General features: G+C 42.9%; 1 protein-coding gene across 2 annotated transcripts; it reads right to left on the bottom strand.

Annotated features, from left to right (window-relative positions):
- Positions 1 to 507: 507 nt before the first annotated feature.
- LOC141246892 (centromere protein S-like) lies at positions 508 to 24,251 on the bottom strand. 2 transcript variants are annotated; one of them, XM_073669163.1, is made up of 5 exons: positions 24,123 to 24,251; positions 21,209 to 21,332; positions 20,869 to 20,902; positions 1,162 to 1,228; positions 508 to 815 (listed from the first exon to the last, which is right to left on the bottom strand). In XM_073669163.1, the coding sequence occupies exons 1-5, from the start codon at positions 24,159 to 24,161 to the stop codon at positions 669 to 671; spliced, it is 411 nt and encodes a 136-aa protein (XP_073525264.1). In that variant the 5' UTR covers positions 24,162 to 24,251; the 3' UTR covers positions 508 to 668. The 2 variants fall into 2 exon arrangements, with proteins under 2 accessions (XP_073525264.1, XP_073525265.1); XM_073669164.1 differs by having other exon boundaries at positions 21,209 to 21,329.

Below are 24,251 nucleotides of genomic sequence, written 5' to 3'. Positions count from 1 at the left end.
ACGGGAGGAGAGAAAACGAACGGGAGCAGGAGAACGGACGGACGGGAGCGGGAGGAGGGAGAACGGATGGGAGCGGGAGGAGGGAGAACGGACGGGAGGAGGGAGAACGGACGGACGGACGGGAGGAGGGAGAACGGACGGGAGGAGGGAGAACGGACGGACGGGGGGAGCGGGAGAACGGACGGACGGGAGCGGGAGGAGGGAGAACGGCCGGACGGGAGTGGAGGAGGGAGAACGGCCGGACGGGAGTGGAGGAGGGAGAACGGCCGGACGGGAGTGGAGGAGGGAGAACGGCCGGACGGGAGCGGAGGAGGGAGAACGGCCGGACGGGAGCGGAGGAGGGAGAACGGCCGGACGGGAGCGGAGGAGGGAGAATGGCCGGACGGGAGCGGAGGAGGGAGAAAGGACGTACAGACGGGAGTGGAGGAGGGAGAACGGAAAGGTCTTACTCCCATTTCCCCACTGAAATAAATGTATTTATTACAAGAAAAAAAGTTCCACACAGAATGAGAATATCTATAAAACGGATTTATTTATTTTTAAACAATACTGACATTTTCACACAAAAAAGACAAACAGATATTTTACACCTCAGACCTGGGAGATAATTCCAGGTATATTTACATTATTTTGTGATCTGTCGCAGAGGAGACCCGTACATGACTCCTTCAATCCATGTTGTGGTCCTCGCTCTCGGCCACCTCTGAATTACCATCCGACCGCCTCTTCCCGGCGGTGACAGACTTCTTTCTTTTCGCTTTCTGCTCCTGGTTGCTGGCCGCAATCTCATCACTGTGGGTGGAGATGTGATTGAGCTAGAAAACAGGAATGAGTATGAGTGACTGTATAACACAGAAACTGGGCCTGTACTACACAAAAGAGGAGGTCCTCCATTTATTATTTTGGAGGCCGTTTGGATTCTGTCAGTTGTTCGTTTTCAGAACAGAAGAAGAAGAAAGAGAAAAAAGCAGCAGCAGAATTTATTCTTCATTCTAAAAACAAACACAAAAAGGAGCCCAGAGAGACCCCATAATCTGTCTGTATCATTTACGCAACAGATCAGTATTTGCATAAAAAAGCAAAATGTGAACACAGCCCAAGAATGAGAAGTCCTCCGGAGTCTCCCCTTAGGATACATTCACCGTATAGAAATATACTTACCAGCGATCGGCTGCGCCTGCAGAGCAGCTTCACGTCGTCCATGCTGATCGTGCTCCTTTTTCCATGTCTATGTAAGAAGTGAAGAAAAGGATTTTACAGATCTGAAGATAAAAGCGAGAGCTCGTCCAGGCCGCGGCAGACGCTGCAACTGTAAAGTCTTATATTCTTGCAATTAGAAGCTCCGGAACATTTATTTTTTAATTTTATAAGACAATGAAAGTGAATTTTTTTGTTTATTTTTTTGCACATAGAAATATTGTGATTTTCATGCAGATAAAAAAATAAAAATAAAGGATTTTCCAGTTTTCCCCAGGCATAAATGTAGTTGGCGCGAGCTGCTGAGCTGACTGATTGGCTGCAGCGTTGTCAATGGGACGTTACCTCTGCGGGCAATTAAAAGAGATCAGGAGAGCTGCGTTGGACCTGGGGAAACAACTTTTCTGAAATCAGAAAGTCTCTTTTAAAGAAAAAAAACAACATTTTCATAAAAAGAAAGTTTAAGATCTTCAAAGCTGAAAAAAGAAAAGTCAATGCAAACGGTGAAGAAGCGGCGGCGGAGTGGGTGTTGGTGGAAGATGAAAGCAATCTGGATATAGAAAAGCAATTACATCCCATTACAGAAAGCCGTCACCGCACACGAGCGCGAGGCACCTGCGAGGACTGAGGACCCTGTGATACTGCAGACCCTTCTACTGGCAGATTGAAGGGTCTCAGGACAATGGAGACAATTACCCCACAATCTCCTGACACCTGCAGGTAATGTGATGGATCGGATCTCGGCAAACACTGAGCTCAGCACGGAGGAGAGCGTCGCACTAATGCCGTGACGTCAGGAAAGAATGTCATAGAGCGCAGAGATCGCTCCGATCACATCGACCAGGCGTCGTGCATCATCAACAATGCGCAGCGTGACATCCCGGGGCCGGAGGCAAGTGTCACAGCGAAACTCACGCATCAGAACAAAGAGAAGGCTCAAGAGCAAACAGCGGCCTATTGTGATGTAGTTATAGTCACCAGATGTCAGCCCCCAACAATAACACAGTGACCGAACCAGCAGAATACTGAGTGCAGCTCTGGAGTATAATACAGGAGGTAACTGAGGATCAGTAATGTAATGTATGTACACAGTGACTGCACCAGCAGAATAGTGAGTGCAGCTCTGGAGTATAATACAGGATGTAACTCAGGATCAGTAATGTAATGTATGTACACAGTGACTGCACCAGCAGAATAGTGAGTGCAGCTCTGGAGTATAATACAGGAGGTAACTGAGGATCAGTAATGTAATGTATGTACACAGTGACTGCACCAGCAGAATAGTGAGTGCAGCTCTGGAGTATAATACAGGAGGTAACTCAGGATCAGTAATGTAATGTATGTACACAGTGACTGCACCAGCAGAATAGTGAGAGCAGCTCTGGAGTATAATACAGGAGGTAACTGAGGATCAGTAATGTAATATATGTACACAGTGACTGCACCAGCAGAATAGTGAGTGCAGCTCTGGAGTATAATACAGGAGGTAACTGAGGATCAGTAATGTAATGTATGTACACAGTGACTGCACCAGCAGAATAGTGAGTGCAGCTCTGGAGTATAATACAGGAGGTAACTGAGGATCAGTAATGTAATGTATGTACACAGTGACTGCACCAGCAGAATAGTGAGTGCAGCTCTGGAGTATAATACAGGAGGTAACGGAGGATCAGTAATGTAATGTATGTACACAGTGACTGCACCAGCAGAATAGTGAGTGCAGCTCTGGAGTATAATACAGGATGTAACTCAGGATCAGTAATGTAATGTATGTACACAGTGACTGCACCAGCAGAATAGTGAGTGCAGCTCTGGGGTATAATACAGAATGTAATTCAGGATCAGTAATGTAATGTATGTACACAATGACCGAACCAGCAGAATACTGAGTGCAGCTCTGGAGTATAATACAGGAGGTAATTCAGGATCAGTAATGTAATGTATGTACACAATGACCGAACCAGCAGAATACTGAGTGCAGCTCTCGAGTATAATACAGGAGGTAACTGAGGATCAGTAATGTAATGTAATGTATGTACACAGTGACTGCACCAGCAGAATAGTGAGTGCAGCTCTGGAGTATAATACAGGATGTAACTCAGGATCAGTAATGTAATGTATGTACACAGTGACTGCACCAGCCGAATAGTGAGTGCAGCTCTGGAGTATAATACAGGATGTAACTCAGGATCAGTAATGTAATGTATGTACACAGTGACTGCACCAGCAGAATAGTGAGTGCAGCTCTGGAGTATATACAGGATGTAACTCAGGATCAGTAATGTAAAGTATGTACACAGTGACTGCACCAGCAGAATAGTGAGTGCAGCTCTGGAGTATAATACAGGATGTAACTCAGGATCAGTAATGTAATGTATGTACACAGTGACTGCACCAGCAGAATAGTGAGTGCAGCTCTGGAGTATAATACAGGATGTAACTCAGGATCTGTAATGTAATGTATGTACACAGTGACTGCACCAGCAGAATAGTGAGTGCAGCTCTGGAGTATAATACAGGATGTAACTCAGGATCAGCAATGTAATGTATGTACACAGTGACTGCACCAGCAGAATAGTGAGTGCAGCTCTGGAGTATAATACAGGATGTAACTCAGGATCAGTAATGTAATGTATGTACACAGTGACTGCACCAGCAGAATAGTGAGTGCAGCTCTGGAGTATAATACAGGATGTAACTCAGGATCAGTAATGTAATGTATGTAACACAGTGAGTGCACCAGCAGAATAATGAGTGCAGCTCTGTAGTATAATACAGGCTGTAACTCAGGATCAGTAATGTAATGTATGTACACAGTGACTGCACCAGCAGAATAGTGAGTGCAGCTCTGGAGTATAATACAGGATGTAACTCAGGATCAGTAATGTAATGTATGTACACAGTGACTGCACCAGCAGAATAGTGAGTGCAGCTCTGGAGTATAATACAGGATGTAACTCAGGATCAGTAATGTAATGTATGTACACAGTGACTGCACCAGCAGAATAGTGAGTGCAGCTCTGGAGTATAACACAGGATGTAACTCAGGATCAGTAATGTAATGTATGTACACAGTGACTGCACCAGCAGAATAGTGAGTGCAGCTCTGGAGTATAATACAGGATGTAACTCAGGATCAGTAATGTAATGTATGTACACAGTGACTGCACCAGCAGAATAGTGAGTGCAGCTCTGGAGTATAATACAGGATGTAACTCAGGATCTGTAATGTAATGTAATGTATGTACACAGTGACTGCACCAGCAGAATAGTGAGTGCAGCTCTGGAGTATAATACAGGATGTAACTCAGGATCAGTAATGTAATGTATGTACACAGTGACTGCACCAGCAGAATAGTGAGTGCAGCTCTGGAGTATAATACAGGATGTAACTCAGGATCAGTAATGTAATGTATGTACACAGTGACTGCACCAGCAGAATAGTGAGTGCAGCTCTGGAGTATAATACAGGATGTAACTCAGGATCAGTAATGTAATGTATGTACACAGTGAGTGCACCAGCAGAATAATGAGTGCAGCTCTGTAGTATAATACAGGCTGTAACTCAGGATCAGTAATGTAATGTATGTACACAGAGACTGCACCAGCAGAATAGTGAGTGCAGCTCTGGAGTATAATACAGGATGTAACTCAGGATCAGTAATGTAATGTATGTACACAGTGACTGCACCAGCAGAATAGTGAGTGCAGCTCTGGAGTATAATACAGGATGTAACTCAGGATCAGTAATGTAATGTATGTACACAGTGACTGCACCATCAGAATAGTGAGTGCAGCTCTGGAGTATAACACAGGATGTAACTCAGGATCAGTAATGTAATGTATGTACACAGTGACTGCACCAGCAGAATAGTGAGTGCAGCTCTGGAGTATAATACAGGATGTAACTCAGGATCAGTAATGTAATGTATGTACACAGTGACTGCACCAGCAGAATAGTGAGTGCAGCTCTGGAGTATAATACAGGATGTAACTCAGGATCAGTAATGTAATGTATGTACACAGTGACTGCACCAGCAGAATAGTGAGTGCAGCTCTGGAGTATAATACAGGATGTAACTCAGGATCAGTAATGTAATGTATGTACACAGTGAGTGCACCAGCAGAATAATGAGTGCAGCTCTGTAGTATAATACAGGCTGTAACTCAGGATCAGTAATGTAATGTATGTACACAGAGACTGCACCAGCAGAATAGTGAGTGCAGCTCTGGAGTATAATACAGGCTGTAACTCAGGATCAGTAATGTAATGTATGTACACAGTGACTGCACCAGCAGAATAGTGAGTGCAGCTCTGGAGTATAATACAGGATGTAACTCAGGATCAGTAATGTAATGTATGTACACAGTGACTGCACCAGCAGAATAGTGAGTGCAGCTCTGGAGTATAATACAGGATGTAACTCAGGATCAGTAATGTAATGTATGTACACAGTGACTGCACCAGCAGAACAGTGAGTGCAGCTCTGGAGTATAATACAGGATGTAACTCAGGATCAGTAATGTAATGTATGTACACAGTGACTGCACCAGCAGAATAGTGAGTGCAGCTCTGGAGTATAATACAGAAGGTAACTCAGGATCAGTAATGTAATGTATGTACACAGTGACTCCACCAGCAGAATAGTGAGTGCAGCTCCGGAGTATAATACAGGATGTAACTCAGGATAGGTAATGTAATGTATGTACACAGTGACTGCACCAGCAGAATAGTGAGTGCAGCTCTGGAGTATAATACAGGATGTAACTCCGGATCAGTAATGTAATGTATGTACACAGTGACTGCACCAGCAGAATAGTGAGTGCAGCTCTGGAGTATAATACAGGATGTAACTCAGGATCAGTAAAGTAATGTATGTACACAGTGACTGCACCAGCAGAATAGTGAGTGCAGCTCTGGAGTATAATACAGGATGTAACTCAGGATCAGTAATGTAATGTATGTACACAGTGACTGCACCAGCAGAATAGTGAGTGCAGCTCTGGAGTATAATACAGGATGTAACTCAGGATCAGTAATGTAATGTATGTACACAGTGACTGCACCAGCTGAATAGTGAGTGCAGCTCTGGAGTATAATACAGGAGGTAACTCAGGATCAGTACTGTAATGTACACAGTAACTGCACCAGCAGAATAGGGAGTGCAGCTCTGGAGTATAATACAGGAGGTAACTCAGGATCAGTAATGTAATGAATGTACACAGTGACTGCACCAGCAGAATAGTGAGTGCAGCTCTGGAGTATAATACAGGATGTAACTCAGGATCAGTAAGGTAATGTATGTACACAGTGACTGCACCAGCAGAATAGTGAGTGCAGCTCTGGAGTATAATACAGGATGTAACTCAGGATCAGTAATGTATGTACACAGTGACTGCACCAGCAGAATAGTGAGTGCAGCTCTGGAGTATAATACAGGATGTAACTCAGGATCAGTAATGTATGTACACAGTGACTGCACCAGCAGAATAGTGAGTGCAGCTCTGGAGTATAATACAGGATGTAACTCAGGATCAGTAATGTAATGTATGTACACAGTGACTGCACCAGCAGAATAGTGAGTGCAGCTCTGGAGTATAATACAGGATGTTACTCAGGATCAGTAATGTAATGTATGTACACAGTGACTGCACCAGCAGAATAGTGAGTGTTGCTCTGGGGTATAATACAGGATGTAACTCAGGATCAGTAATGTAATGTATGTACACAGTGACTGCACCAGCAGAATAGTGAGTGCAGCTCTGGAGTATAATACAGGATGTAACTCAGGATCAGTAATGTAATGTATGTACACAGTGACTGCACCAGCAGAATAGTGAGTGCAGCTCTGGAGTATAATACAGGATGTTACTCAGGATCAGTAATGTAATGTATGTACACAGTGACTGCACCAGCAGAATAGTGAGTGTTGCTCTGGAGTATAATACAGGATGTAACTCAGGATCAGAAATGTATGTACACAGTGACTGCACCAGCAGAATAGTGAGTGCAGCTCTGGAGTATAATACAGGATGTAACTCAGGATCAGTAATGTATGTACACAGTGACTGCACCAGCAGAATAGTGAGTGCAGCTCTGGAGTATAATACAGGATGTAACTCAGGATCAGTAATGTAATGTATGTACACAGTGACTGCACTAGCAGAATAGTGAGTGCAGCTCTGGAGTATAATACAGGATGTAACTCAGGATCAGTAATGTAATGTATGTACACAGTGACTGCACCAGCAGAATAGTGAGTGCAGCTCTGGAGTATAATACAGGATGTAACTCAGGATCAGTAAGGTAATGTATGTACACAGTGACTGCACCAGCAGAATAGTGAGTGCAGCTCTGGAGTATAATACAGGATGTAACTCAGGATCAGTAATGTAATGTATGTACACAGTGACTGCACCAGCAGAATAGTGAGTGCAGCTCTGGAGTATAATACAGGATGTAACTCAGGATCAGTAATGTAATGTATGTACACAGTGACTGCACCAGCTGAATAGTGAGTGCAGCTCTGGAGTATAATACAGGAGGTAACTCAGGATCAGTACTGTAATGTACACAGTAACTGCACCAGCAGAATAGGGAGTGCAGCTCTGGAGTATAATACAGGAGGTAACTCAGGATCAGTAATGTAATGAATGTACACAGTGACTGCACCAGCAGAATAGTGAGTGCAGCTCTGGAGTATAATACAGGATGTAACTCAGGATCAGTAAGGTAATGTATGTACACAGTGACTGCACCAGCAGAATAGTGAGTGCAGCTCTGGAGTATAATACAGGATGTAACTCAGGATCAGTAATGTATGTACACAGTGACTGCACCAGCAGAATAGTGAGTGCAGCTCTGGAGTATAATACAGGATGTAACTCAGGATCAGTAATGTAATGTATGTACACAGTGACTGCATCAGCAGAATAGTGAGTGCAGCTCTGGAGTATAATACAGGAGGTAACTCAGGATCAGTAATGTAATGTATGTACACAGTGACTGCACCAGCAGAATAGTGAGAGCAGCTCTGGAGTATAATACAGGAGGTAACTGAGGATCAGTAATGTAATATATGTACACAGTGACTGCACCAGCAGAATAGTGAGTGCAGCTCTGGAGTATAATACAGGATGTAACTCAGGATCAGTAATGTAATGTATGTACACAGTGACTGCACCAGCAGAATAGTGAGTGCAGCTCTGGGGTATAATACAGGAGGTAACGGAGGATCAGTAATGTAATGTATGTACACAGTGACTGCACCAGCAGAATAGTGAGTGCAGCTCTGGAGTATAATACAGGATGTAACTCAGGATCAGTAATGTAATGTATGTACACAGTGACTGCACCAGCAGAATAGTGAGTGCAGCTCTGGGGTATAATACAGAATGTAATTCAGGATCAGTAATGTAATGTATGTACACAATGACCGAACCAGCAGAATACTGAGTGCAGCTCTGGAGTATAATACAGGAGGTAATTCAGGATCAGTAATGTAATGTATGTACACAATGACCGAACCAGCAGAATACTAAGTGCAGCTCTGGAGTATAATACAGGAGGTAACTGAGGATCAGTAATGTAATGTATGTACACAGTGACTGCACCAGCAGAATAGTGAGTGCAGCTCTGGAGTATAATACAGGATGTAACTCAGGATCAGTAATGTAATGTATGTACACAGTGACTGCACCAGCCGAATCTTGAGTGCAGCTCTGGAGTATAATAAAGGATGTAACTCTGGATCAGTAATGTAATGTCTGTACACAGTGACTGCACCAGCAGAATAGTGAGTGCAGCTCTGAAGTATAATACAGGATGTAACTCAGGATCAGTAATGTAATGTATGTACACAGTGACTGCACCAGCAGAATAGTGAGTGCAGCTCTGGGGTATAATACAGAATGTAACTCAGGATCAGTAATGTAATGTATGTACACAGTGACTGCACCAGCAGAATAATGAGTGCAGCTCTGGAGTATAACACAGGATGTAACTCAGGATCAGTAATGTAATGTATGTACACAGTGACTGCACCAGCAGAATAGTGAGTGCAGCTCTGGAGTATAATACAGGATGTAACTCAGGATCAGTAATGTAATGTATGTACACAGTGAGTGCACCAGCAGAATAATGAGTGCAGCTCTGTAGTATAATACAGGCTGTAACTCAGGATCAGTAATGTAATGTATGTACACAGTGACTGCACCAGCAGAATAGTGAGTGCAGCTCTGGAGTATAATACAGGATGTAACTCAGGATCAGTAATGTAATGTATGTACACAGTGACTGCACCAGCAGAATAGTGAGTGCAGCTCTGGAGTATAATACAGGATGTAACTCAGGATCAGTAATGTAATGTATGTACACAGTGACTGCACCAGCAGAACAGTGAGTGCAGCTCTGGAGTATAATACAGGATGTAACTCAGGATCAGTAATGTAATGTATGTACACAGTGACTGCACCAGCAGAATAGTGAGTGCAGCTCTGGAGTATAATACAGAAGGTAACTCAGGATCAGTAATGTAATGTATGTACACAGTGACTCCACCAGCAGAATAGTGAGTGCAGCTCCGGAGTATAATACAGGATGTAACTCAGGATAGGTAATGTAATGTATGTACACAGTTACAGCACCAGCAGAATAGTGAGTGCAGCTCTGGAGTATAATACAGGATGTAACTCCGGATCAGTAATGTAATGTATGTACACAGTGACTGCACCAGCAGAATAGTGAGTGCAGCTCTGGAGTATAATACAGGATGTAACTCAGGATCAGTAAAGTAATGTATGTACACAGTGACTGCACCAGCAGAATAGTGAGTGCAGCTCTGGAGTATAATACAGGATGTAACTCAGGATCAGTAATGTAATGTATGTACACAGTGACTGCACCAGCAGAATAGTGAGTGCAGCTCTGGAGTATAATACAGGATGTAACTCAGGATCAGTAATGTAATGTATGTACACAGTGACTGCACCAGCTGAATAGTGAGTGCAGCTCTGGAGTATAATACAGGAGGTAACTCAGGATCAGTACTGTAATGTACACAGTAACTGCACCAGCAGAATAGGGAGTGCAGCTCTGGAGTATAATACAGGAGGTAACTCAGGATCAGTAATGTAATGAATGTACACAGTGACTGCACCAGCAGAATAGTGAGTGCAGCTCTGGAGTATAATACAGGATGTAACTCAGGATCAGTAAGGTAATGTATGTACACAGTGACTGCACCAGCAGAATAGTGAGTGCAGCTCTGGAGTATAATACAGGATGTAACTCAGGATCAGTAATGTATGTACACAGTGACTGCACTAGCAGAATAGTGAGTGCAGCTCTGGAGTATAATACAGGATGTAACTCAGGATCAGTAATGTATGTACACAGTGACTGCACCAGCAGAATAGTGAGTGCAGCTCTGGAGTATAATACAGGATGTAACTCAGGATCAGTAATGTATGTACACAGTGACTGCACCAGCAGAATAGTGAGTGCAGCTCTGGAGTATAATACAGGATGTAACTCAGGATCAGTAATGTAATGTATGTACACAGTGACTGCACCAGCAGAATAGTGAGTGTTGCTCTGGGGTATAATACAGGATGTAACTCAGGATCAGTAATGTAATGTATGTACACAGTGACTGCACCAGCAGAATAGTGAGTGCAGCTCTGGAGTATAATACAGGATGTAACTCAGGATCAGTAATGTAATGTATGTACACAGTGACTGCACCAGCAGAATAGTGAGTGCAGCTCTGGAGTATAATACAGGATGTTACTCAGGATCAGTAATGTAATGTATGTACACAGTGACTGCACCAGCAGAATAGTGAGTGTTGCTCTGGAGTATAATACAGGATGTAACTCAGGATCAGAAATGTATGTACACAGTGACTGCACCAGCAGAATAGTGAGTGCAGCTCTGGAGTATAATACAGGATGTAACTCAGGATCAGTAATGTAATGTATGCACACAGTGACTGCACCAGCAGAATAGTGAGTGCAGCTCTGGAGTATAATACAGGATGTAACTCAGGATCAGTAATGTAATGTATGTACACAGTGACTGCATCAGCAGAATAGTGAGTGCAGCTCTGGAGTATAATACAGGATGTAACTCAGGATCACTAATGTAATGTATGTACACAGTGACTGCACCAGCAGAATAGTGAGTGCAGCTCTGGAGTATAATACAGGATGTAACTCAGGATCAGTAATGTATGTACACAGTGACTGCACCAGCAGAATAGTGAGTGCAGCTCTGGAGTATAATACAGGATGTAACTCAGGATCAGTAATGTAATGTATGTACACAGTGACTGCACCAGCAGAATAGTGAGTGCAGCTCTGGAGTATAATACAGGATGTTACTCAGGATCAGTAATGTAATGTATGTACACAGTGACTGCACCAGCAGAATAGTGAGTGCAGCTCTGGAGTATAATACAGGATGTAACTCAGGATCAGTAATGTAATGTATGTACACAGTGACTGCACCAGCAGAATAGTGAGTGCAGCTCTGGAGTATAATACAGGATGTAACTCAGGATCAGTAATGTAATGTATGTACACAGTGACTGCACCAGCTGAATAGTGAGTGCAGCTCTGGAGTATAATACAGGAGGTAACTCAGGATCAGTACTGTAATGTACACAGTAACTGCACCAGCAGAATAGGGAGTGCAGCTCTGGAGTATAATACAGGAGGTAACTCAGGATCAGTAATGTAATGAATGTACACAGTGACTGCACCAGCAGAATAGTGAGTGCAGCTCTGGAGTATAATACAGGATGTAACTCAGGATCAGTAAGGTAATGTATGTACACAGTGACTGCACCAGCAGAATAGTGAGTGCAGCTCTGGAGTATAATACAGGATGTAACTCAGGATCAGTAATGTATGTACACAGTGACTGCACCAGCAGAATAGTGAGTGCAGCTCTGGAGTATAATACAGGATGTAACTCAGGATCAGTAATGTAATGTATGTACACAGTGACTGCATCAGCAGAATAGTGAGTGCAGCTCTGGAGTATAATACAGGATGTAACTCAGGATCAGTAATGTATGTACACAGTGACTGCACCAGCAGAATAGTGAGTGCAGCTCTGGAGTATAATACAGGATGTAACTCAGGATCAGTAATGTATGTACACAGTGACTGCACCAGCAGAATAGTGAGTGCAGCTCTGGAGTATAATACAGGATGTAACTCAGGATCAGTAATGTAATGTATGTACACAGTGACTGCACCAGCAGAATAGTGAGTGCAGCTCTGGAGTATAATACAGGATGTTACTCAGGATCAGTAATGTAATGTATGTACACAGTGACTGCACCAGCAGAATAGTGAGTGTTGCTCTGGGGTATAATACAGGATCTAACTCAGGATAGGTAATGTAATGTATGTACACAGTGACTGCACCAGCAGAATAGTGAGTGCAGCTCTGGAGTATAATACAGGATGTAACTCAGGATCAGTAATGTATGTACACAGTGACTGCACCAGCAGAATAGTGAGTGCAGCTCTGGGGCATAATACAGGATGTAACTCAGGATCAGTAATGTAATGTATGTACACAGTGACTGCACCAGCAGAATAGTGAGTGCAGCTCTGGAGTATAATACAGGATGTTACTCAGGATCAGTAATGTAATGTATGTACACAGTGACTGCACCAGCAGAATAGTGAGTGCAGCTCTGGAGTATAATACAGGATGTAACTCAGGATCAGTAATGTAATGTATGTACACAGTGACTGCACCAGCTGAATAGTGACTGCAGCTCTGGAGTATAATACAGGATGTAACTCAGTATCAGTAATGTAATGTATGTACACAGTGACTGCACCAGCAGAATAGTGAGTGCAGCTCTGGAGTATAATACAGAATGTAACTCAGGATCAGTAATGTAATGTATGTACACAGTGACTGCACCAGCAGAATAGTGAGTGCAGCTCTGGAGTATAATACAGGATGTTACTCAGGATCAGTAATGTAATGTATGTACACAGTGACTGCACCAGCAGAATAGTGAGTGTTGCTCTGGGGTATAATACAGGATGTAACTCAGGATCAGTAATGTAATGTATGTACACAGTGACTGCACCAGCAGAATAGTGAGTGCAGCTCTGGAGTATAATACAGGATGTAACTCAGGATCAGTAGTGTAATGTATGTACACAGTGACTGCACCAGCAGAATAGTGAGTGCAGCTCTGGAGTATAATACAGGATGTAACTCAGGATCAGTAATGTAATGTATGTACACAGTGACTGCACCAGCAGAATAGTGAGTGCAGCTCTGGAGTATAATACAGGATGTAACTCAGGATCAGTAATGTAATGTATGTACACAGTGACTGCACCAGCAGAATAGTGAGTGCAGCTCTGGAGCATAATACAGGATGTTACTCAGGATCAGTAATGTAATGTATGTACACAGTGACTGCACCAGCAGAATAGTGAGTGTTGCTCTGGGGTATAATACAGGATGTAACTCAGGATCAGTAATGTAATGTATGTACACAGTGACTGCACCAGCAGAATAGTGAGTGCAGCTCTGGAGTATAATACAGGATGTAACTCAGGATCAGTAGTGTAATGTATGTACACAGTGACTGCACCAGCAGAATAGTGAGTGCAGCTCTGGAGTATAATACAGGATGTAACTCAGGATCAGTAATGTAATGTATGTACACAGTGACTGCACCAGCAGAATAGTGAGTGCAGCTCTGGAGTATAATACAGGATGTTACTCAGGATCAGTAATGTAATGTATGTACACAGTGACTGCACCAGCAGAATAGTGAGTGTTGCTCTGGAGTATAATACAGGATGTAACTCAGGATCAGTAATGTATGTACACAGTGACTGCACCAGCAGAATAGTGAGTGCAGCTCTGGAGTATAATACAGGATGTAACTCAGGATCAGTAATGTAATGTATGTACACAGTGACTGCACCAGCAGAATAGTGAGTGCAGCTCTGGAGTATAATACAGGATGTAACTCAGGATCAGTAATGTAATGTATGTACACAGTGACTGCATCAGCAGAATAGTGAGTGCAGCTCTGGAGTATAATACAGGATGTAACTCAGGATCAGTAATGTAATGTATGTACACAGTGACTGCACCAGCAGAATAGTGAGTGCAGCTCTGGAGTATAATACAGGATGTAACGCAGGATCACTAATGTAATGTATGTACACAGTGACTGCACCAGCAGAATAGTGAGTGCAGCTCTGGAGTATAATACAGGATGTAACTCAGGATCAGTAATGTATGTACACAGTGACTGCACCAGCAGAATAGTGAGTGCAGCTCTGGAGTATAATACAGGATGTTACTCAGGATCAGTAATGTAATGTATGTACACAGTGACTGCACCAGCAGAATAGTGAGTGTTGCTCTGGAGTATAATACAGGATGTAACTCAGGATCAGTAATGTATGTACACAGTGACTGCACCAGCAGAATAGTGAGTGCAGCTCTGGGGCATAATACAGGATGTAATTCAGGATCAGTAATGTAATGTATGTACACAGTGACTGCACCAGCAGAATAGTGAGTGCAGCTCTGGAGTATAATACAGGATGTTACTCAGGATCAATAATGTAATGTATGTACACAGTGACTGCACCAGCAGAATAGTGAGTGCAGCTCTGGAGTATAATACAGGATGTAACTCAGGATCAGTAATGTAATGTATGTACACAGTGACTGCACCAGCAGAATAGTGAGTGCAGCTCTGGAGTATAATACAGGATGTTACTCAGGATCAGTAATGTAATGTATGTACACAGTGACTGCACCAGCAGAATAGTGAGTGTTGCTCTGGGGTATAATACAGGATGTAACTCAGGATCAGTAGTGTAATGTATGTGCACAGTGACTGCACCAGCAGAATAGTGAGTGCAGCTCTGGAGTATAATACAGGATGTTACTCAGGATCAGTAATGTAATGTATGTACACAGTGACTGCACCAGCAGAATAGTGAGTGCAGCTCTGGAGTATAATACAGGATGTTACTCAGGATCAGTAATGTAATGTATGTACACAGTTACTGCACCAGCAGAATAGTGAGTGCAGCTCTGGAGTATAATACAGGATGTAACTCAGGATCAGTAATGTAATGTATGTACACAGTGACTTCACCAGCAGAATAGTGAGTGCAGCTCTGGAGTATAATACAGGATGTAACTCAGGATCAGTAATGTAATGTATGTACACAGTGACTGCACCAGCAGAATAGTGAGTGCAGCTCTGGAGTATAATACAGGATGCTACTCAGGATCAGTAATGTAATGTATGTACACAGTGACTGCACCAGCAGAATAGTGAGTGTTGCTCTGGGGTATAATACAGGATGTAACTCAGGATCAGTAATGTAATGTATGTACACAGTGACTGCACCAGCAGAATAGTGAGTGCAGCTCTGGAGTATAATACAGGAAGTAACTCAGGATCAGTAATGTAATGTATGTACACAGTGACTGCACCAGCAGAATAGTGAGTGCAGCTCTGGAGTATAATACAGGATGTAACTCAGGATCAGTAATGTAAAGTATGTACACAGTAACTGCACCAGCAGAATAGGGAGTGCAGCTCTGGAGTATAATACAGGAGGTAACTCAGGATCAGTAATGTAATGAATGTACACAGTGACTGCACCAGCAGAATAGTGAGTGCAGCTCTGGAGTATAATACAGGATGTAACTCAGGATCAGTAATGTAATGTATGTACACAGTGACTGCACCAGCAGAATAGTGAGTGCAGCTCTGGAGTATAATACAGGATGTAACTCAGGATCAGTAATGTATGTACACAGTGACTGCACCAGCAGAATAGTGAGTGTAGCTCTGGAGTATAATACAGGATGTAACTCAGGATCAGTAATGTAATGTATGTACACAGTGACTGCATCAGCAGAATAGTGAGTGCAGCTCTGGAGTATAATACAGGATGTAACTCAGGATCAGTAATGTAATGTATGTACACAGTGACTGCACCAGCAGAATAGTGAGTGCAGCGCTGGAGTATAATACAGGATGTAACTCAGGATCAGTAATGTAATGTATGTACACAGTGACTGCACCAGCAGAATAGTGAGTGCAGCTCTGGAGTATAATACAGGATGTTACTCAGGATCAGTAATGTAATGTATGTACACAGTGACTGCACCAGCAGAATAGTGAGTGCAGCTCTGGAGTATAATACAGGAAGTAACTCAGGATCAGTAATGTAATGTATGTACACAGTGACTGCACCAGCTGAATAGTGAGTGCAGCTCTGGAGTATAATACAGGAGGTAACTCAGGATCAGTACTGTAATGTACACAGTAACTGCACCAGCAGAATAGGGAGTGCAGCTCTGGAGTATAATACAGGAGGTAACTCAGGATCAGTAATGTAATGAATGTACACAGTGACTGCACCAGCAGAATAGTGAGTGCAGCTCTGGAGTATAATACAGGATGTAACTCAGGATCAGTAATGTAATGTATGTACACAGTGACTGCACCAGCAGAATAGTGAGTGCAGCTCTGGAGTATAATACAGGATGTAACTCAGGATCAGTAATGTATGTACACAGTGACTGCACCAGCAGAATAGTGAGTGCAGCTCTGGAGTATAATACAGGATGTAACTCAGGATCAGTAATGTAATGTATGTACACAGTGACTGCACCAGCAGAATAGTGAGTGCAGCTCTGGAGTATAATACAGGATGTAACTCAGGATCAGTAATGTATGTACACAGTGACTGCACCAGCAGAATAGTGAGTGCAGCTCTGGAGTATAATACAGGAGGTAACTCCGGATCAGTAATGTAATGTGTGTACACAGTGACTGCACCAGCAGAATAGTGAGTGCAGCTCTGGAGTATAATACAGGATGTAACACAGGATCAGTAATGTAATGTATGTACACAGTGACTGCACCAGCAGAGTAGTGAGTGCAGCTCTGGAGTATAATACAGGATGTAACGCAGGATCAGTAATGTAATGTATGTACACAGTGACTGCACCAGCAGAATAGTGAGTGCAGCCCTGGAGTATAATACAGGATGTAACTCAGGATCAGTAATGTATGTACACAGTGACTGCACCAGCAGAATAGTGAGTGCAGCTCTGGAGTATAATACAGGATGTAACTCAGGATCAGTAATGTAATGTATGTACACAGTGACTGCACCAGCAGAATAGTGAGTGCAGCTCTGCAGTATAATACAGGATGTAACTCAGGATCAGTAATGTAATGTATGTACACAGTGACTGCACCAGCAGAATAGTGAGTGCAGCTCTGGAGTATAATACAGGATGTAACTCAGGATCAGTAATGTAATGTATGTACACAGTGACTGCACCAGCAGAATAGTGAGTGCAGCTCTGGAGTATAATACAGGATGTAACTCAGGATCAGTAATGTATGTACACAGTGACTGCACCAGCAGAATAGTGAGTGCAGCTCTGGAGTATAATACAGGATGTAACTCAGGATCAGTAATGTAATGTATGTACACAGTGACTGCACCAGCAGAATAGTGAGTGCAGCTCTGGAGTATAATACAGGATGTAACTCAGGATCAGTAATGTAATGTATGTACACAGTGACTGCACCAGCAGAATAGTGAGTGCAGCTCTGGAGTATAATACAGGATGTAACTCAGGATCAGTAATGTATGTACACAGTGACTGCACCAGCAGAATAGTGAGTGTAGCTCTGGAGTATAATACAGGATGTAACTCAGGATCAGTAATGTAATGTATGTACACAGTGACTGCATCAGCAGAATAGTGAGTGCAGCTCTGGAGTATAATACAGGAAGTAACTCAGGATCAGTAATGTAATGTATGTACACAGTGACTGCACCAGCTGAATAGTGAGTGCAGCTCTGGAGTATAATACAGGAGGTAACTCAGGATCAGTACTGTAATGTACACAGTAACTGCACCAGCAGAATAGGGAGTGCAGCTCTGGAGTATAATACAGGAGGTAACTCAGGATCAGTAATGTAATGAATGTACACAGTGACTGCACCAGCAGAATAGTGAGTGCAGCTCTGGAGGATAATACAGGATGTAACTCAGGATCAGTAATGTAATGTATGTACACAGTGACTGCACTAGCAGAATAGTGAGTGCAGCTCTGGAGTATAATACAGGATGTAACTCAGGATCAGTAATGTATGTACACAGTGACTGCACCAGCAGAATAGTGAGTGCAGCTCTGGAGTATAATACAGGATGTAACTCAGGATCAGTAATGTAATGTATGTACACAGTGACTGCATCAGCAGAATAGTGAGTGCAGCTCTGGAGTATAATACAGGATGTAACTCAGGATCAGTAATGTAATGTATGTACACAGTGACTGCACCAGCAGAATAGTGAGTGCAGCTCTGGAGTATAATACAGGATGTAACTCAGGATCAGTAATGTATGTACACAGTGACTGCACCAGCAGAATAGTGAGTGCAGCTCTGGAGTATAATACAGGAGGTAACTCCGGATCAGTAATGTAATGTGTGTACACAGTGACTGCACCAGCAGAATAGTGAGTGCAGCTCTGGAGTATAATACAGGATGTAACGCAGGATCAGTAATGTAATGTATGTACACAGTGACTGCACCAGCAGAATAGTGAGTGCAGCTCTGCAGTATAATACAGGATGTAACTCAGGATCAGTAATGTAATGTATGTACACAGTGACTGCACCAGCAGAATAGTGAGTGCAGCTCTGGAGTATAATACAGGATGTAACTCAGGATCAGTAATGTAATGTATGTACACAGTGACTGCACCAGCAGAATAGTGAGTGCAGCTCTGGAGTATAATACAGAATGTAACTCAGGATCAGTAATGTATGTACACAGTGACTGCACCAGCAGAATAGTGAGTGCAGCTCTGGAGTATAATACAGGATGTAACTCAGGATCAGTAATGTAATGTATGTACACAGTGACTGCACCAGCAGAATAGTGAGTGCAGCTCTGGAGTATAATACAGGATGTAACTCAGGATCAGTAATGTAATGTATGTACACAGTGACTGCACCAGCAGAATAGTGAGTGCAGCTCTGCAGTATAATACAGGATGTAACTCAGGATCAGTAATGTAATGTATGTACACAGTGACTGCACCAGCAGAATAGTGAGTGCAGCTCTGGAGTATAATACAGGATGTAACTCAGGATCAGTAATGTAATGTATGTACACAGTGACTGCACCAGCAGAATAGTGAGTGCAGCTCTGGAGTATAATACAGAATGTAACTCAGGATCAGTAATGTATGTACACAGTGACTGCACCAGCAGAATAGTGAGTGCAGCTCTGGAGTATAATACAGGATGTAACTCAGGATCAGTAATGTAATGTATGTACACAGTGACTGCACCAGCAGAATAGTGAGTGCAGCTCTGGAGTATAATACAGGATGTAACTCAGGATCAGTAATGTAATGTATGTACACAGTGACTGCACCAGCAGAATAGTGAGTGCAGCTCTGCAGTATAATACAGGATGTAACTCAGGATCAGTAATGTAATGTATGTACACAGTGACTGCACCAGCAGAATAGTGAGTGCAGCTCTGGAGTATAATACAGGATGTAACTCAGGATCAGTAATGTAATGTATGTACACAGTGACTGCACCAGCAGAATAGTGAGTGCAGCTCTGGAGTATAATACAGAATGTAACTCAGGATCAGTAATGTATGTACACAGTGACTGCACCAGCAGAATAGTGAGTGCAGCTCTGGAGTATAATACAGGATGTAACTCAGGATCAGTAATGTATGTACACAGTGACTGCACCAGCAGAATAGTGAGTGCAGCTCTGGAGTATAATACAGGAGGTAACTCCGGATCAGTAATGTAATGTGTGTACACAGTGACTGCACCAGCAGAATAGTGAGTGCAGCTCTGGAGTATAATACAGGATGTAACGCAGGATCAGTAATGTAATGTATGTACACAGTGACTGCACCAGCAGAATAGTGAGTGCAGCTCTGCAGTATAATACAGGATGTAACTCAGGATCAGTAATGTAATGTATGTACACAGTGACTGCACCAGCAGAATAGTGAGTGCAGCTCTGGAGTATAATACAGGATGTAACTCAGGATCAGTAATGTAATGTATGTACACAGTGACTGCACCAGCAGAATAGTGAGTGCAGCTCTGGAGTATAATACAGGATGTAACTCAGGATCAGTAATGTATGTACACAGTGACTGCACCAGCAGAATAGTGAGTGCAGCTCTGGAGTATAATACAGGATGTAACTCAGGATCAGTAATGTAATGCATGTACACAGTGACTGCACCAGCAGAATAGTGAGTGCAGCTCTGGAGTATAATACAGGATGTAACTCAGGATCAGTAATGTAATGTATGTACACAGTGACTGCACCAGCAGAATAGTGAGTGCAGCTCTGGAGTATAATACAGGATGTAACTCAGGATCAGTAATGTAATGTATGTACACAGTGACTCCACCAGCAGAATAGTGAGTGCAGCTCTGGAGCACAATACTGGAGATACAGCTTTCCTGTGCAGTTACACACGTATGACATGAGATCTGGTGCTGCCGCTGGTCACATGACTGTGGGGTGCCGGGATCTGCAATCATCATGTCTCATCGCTCTCACACTTACCGTGCAAATATCTCAAGGTCCTTTGCAAACGTTTCTGTTGAGTGAGAAAAAAAATGGAAATGAGATCCTTAATTAGCGCGGCTGGGAAAACTCATCATTAAAAACCTTGGAAGGACATCAAGACAGAGGAGCGAGCGCTTCACGTGAATTCGTCAGCAACCTAAAAAGGACAATGTGGCGGTAAGTCACAGATGGGGGGGATGGGGTCTGCGAGGGCGGGAGGAGGGTAGTAATTAAAGGGGGGGGGGGGTTTCTGGTTTAGGAAATACAACTTAATCATCGTATAATGAAAACTTATGTAGCTTTCTAATTTAATTTTGACTTTCGAGTTCTCTCTTACCGCATTGTCTGAAGGTGATTTCTGAAATCGCTGCGACAGCTTGCTTACTGAAAGCAACTTGCTTTTCCTCGGCAATCTCCTGGCAGAGGCCCCCCACAGTATAATGCACCGCAGCCCTCAACTGCTGGGAAAAAAAGAGGGAAAATAAGCAAGAAAGGATCAGTCTCCTAAAGCGGGGTGTCCAGAATGAAAACAAATCAAAAGGATAAGGGTCCGAAGAATGGGACCCCCGATCCCGACGGTCAATCGGGTAATTCTCACTGCTGGGGATTCGCCAAGAAAACTGCAACTACAGAAATATTACAAAGCAGATCGGAGGTTCTGATCGCCGGAGCGTCCTCGCTGCAGCGGCCATTCCACTTTAAATTGTTCATTTTTTTTTTTTTATGTGATTTTTTTTTTTTCTGTAGAAAACGTTTTTTCCTTTTTTTTTCGAATTGATCTCAAAAAAAAAAAAAAAAAAAAAAAAAATAGCAGTAGAAATGGTAAAATAATTAACATACGGCAAAGCAGGTCAACTTACAAAAGGGGAAGAAAAAAAAAAAAGACACAATGTGAATGAGATGTTGGAGATCTCATTGATTTTGCATTTTTTTTTTTGTAACCCAAGAAAAAAAAAACAAAAAAAACAAAAACTCCCTAACGAGTCCGAAAAGTAATAATATCCTGTTCTGGGGCGAAAAAAAATAAAAATAAGTGAGGAATTTAAAAGAAAAACCTTGAACATCTGTAAGTCTAAAGAACCATCAGAATTTTTATAAAAAATAAAATAAAGAAAAATAGTGAAAAAAATATTCTGAGAATTTGAGATTAAAAAAAAAAAAAAAAAAAATGTTTCTGTACAAAAAAAAAGATACAATATGGCTAAAAATAAGTAAAGAAAATAATAAAAGTACAGGTCTATGGTACCGACGAGTCCGGCGTAAATTATGGTAAATTTGTCGGGCGCCCCTTGGCCACGCCCCGTCGGCATAAACTCCACCCACTTTTCTAAAAGTTGTGCGAAAATGTAGTTACATTTCAAGCAGATTTACACCATTCTGGTAAATACTGATCAGTGAATCGTGATCACCTGAACCAAATCTTATGTAATGAGGGAAAGTATAAAAAAAAAACAACTGCGGTGGTCTTCACAATCCTCTGGCAATAGGACAAGCTGGATGGCAAAACAAGTGCTAGGAAGAGCCCAAAAGTAATTGGAATGAAAAAATAACTTTTCACCATGCCAAAGGAGCTGAAAAGAAAAGTCTTGAGTGAGGAAAAGAAGGGCTCAATTCTGGCTTTACTAGCAGAGGGATACAGTGAGCGTCATGTTGCCTCCATCCATAAAATTTGGAAGACGGCAGTCCATTACAACAAGGTCAAGCAGCAGACATTGGGGACAACAAAGCTACAGACCGGCAGAGGGCGAAAGCGACTCTCCACTGACCGGGATGACCGTCATCTTATTCCAATGTCACTCAGCAACCGCAGGATGACATCAAGTGACCGACAAAAGGAATGGCAGCCGGGGTGAAGAGCACGGCAGGAACAGTTCATAACCGGCTCCTAGAGGCCTCAAGTCATGTAAAGCTAGGAAAAAGCCTTCCATCAATGAGAAGCAATGGAGAGCCAGGCTGAAGATGACCAAAGACCATAAGGATTGGACCATAGAGGACTGGAGTAAGGTCATCTTCTCTGATGAGTCTAATTTTCAGCTTTGCCCAACACCTGGTCGTCTAATGGTTAGACGGAGATCTGGAGAGGCGTACAAGCCACAGTGTCTGCACCCACTGTGAAATCTGGTGGAGGATCGGTGATGATCTGGGGATGCTTCAGCAAGGCTGGAATTGGGCGAAGGACGTATGAATCCAGCCGCATACAAGGTTATCCTGGAAAAACACTTGCTTCCTTCTGCTCAGGCAATGGTCCCCAACTCTGAGGACAATGCCCCATGCCACACAGCTAGGTCAATCAATGTGTGGATGAAGGGGCATCACATCAAGACCCTGTCATGGCCGCCCAATCTCCAGACCTGAACCCCATGGAAAACCTCTGGAATGTAATCAAGAGGAAGATGGACGGTCACAAGCCATCAAAGAAGAACGGCAGGAGTGGCATAAGGTCACCCAAAAGCAGCGTGAAAGACTGGAGGAAAGCAGCCAAGACGCAGGAAAGCCGGGATCAAAAATCATGGATATTCCACCAAGTATTGATGTCTGAACTCTGCCTGAGATAAAGCTCGAGGATTGTTGTTTCTAAATGACTAAGAACTTGTTTTCTTGGCATTATTTGAGGTCTGGAAGCACTGGATCTCTGGATCACTGGATCTCTGTTTCTTTTTTATTATTTTGACGATTTCTCATTTTCTGCAAATAAATGCAAAATTTTTAGCTTTGAATTTCGGAGACAAGTTGTCAGTAGTTTATAGACTAAAACAACAATGTCCATTTTACTCAAAAATATACCAATAGACCTAGAAAGAGAAACAGCAGAGACAATGAAAATTCTGCAGTGTGTGTGTATACATATATATATACCGTATGAGTTTTATCAATATAACACATATCCCAAATAGACAAAATACAACATGATCAGCAATGCATTTAAAAAAAAAAGAAAAAGTGAGACAGTTTCTCTCGTGACTTTCTTCTACAATTATGACGTCATCGCACAAATGTGACGTCATAACCAGCAATGAAAACGCTGCACAGCAGGAACACGGGTGCTCATCACTGAAGTGGCCAGCAGAGGGCGCGCTGAGGGGAAAAAAAATATGTAATTTCACAAAACCACCGCCAGATGGCGCAGTGAGCACAGTCACAGTCCCGCCGCGCTGTACTGAGCAGATGTAAGATGTCAGAGCGTACACCGGGCTGTAACTCGCCGGATACTCCGGTAATAACCGGCACATAAGTTACTAGTAGACTGTTACCTGGGTGTGCGGCAGTCGTTGCTCCTCTTCCTCCGCCATAACGCCCCGTAACGAGAGTCAGCCGTCACCAACTCCCTCCACACTTTACCGCCAAATGTCAACTACGGGCACCGAGGCGGACCAAGCTGC

This window comes from Phyllobates terribilis, unplaced genomic scaffold (genome assembly GCF_046119375.1).
Source record: "Phyllobates terribilis strain yellow unplaced genomic scaffold, ASM4611937v1 Scaffold_2692__1_contigs__length_113010, whole genome shotgun sequence".
In the NCBI taxonomy this organism is placed as follows: domain Eukaryota; kingdom Metazoa; phylum Chordata; class Amphibia; order Anura; family Dendrobatidae; genus Phyllobates; species Phyllobates terribilis.
Note: the sequence above shows the minus strand (reverse complement) of the source record. Positions and strands in the feature narration are given on the sequence as shown.

Bases quoted from the DNA above. Each gene is read 5' to 3' on its own strand.
- LOC141246892 (XM_073669163.1), bottom strand. From the start codon at position 24,161: ATGGCGGAGGAAGAGGAGCAACGACTGCCGCACACCCAG. The intron at 21,333-24,122 runs GTAACAGTCTAC...TTTTTTTCCCAG, and splicing joins AACGACTGCCGCACACCCAG to CAGTTGAGGGCTGCGGTGCA. The intron at 20,903-21,208 runs GTAAGAGAGAAC...CTCACTCAACAG, and splicing joins AATCACCTTCAGACAATGCG to AAACGTTTGCAAAGGACCTT.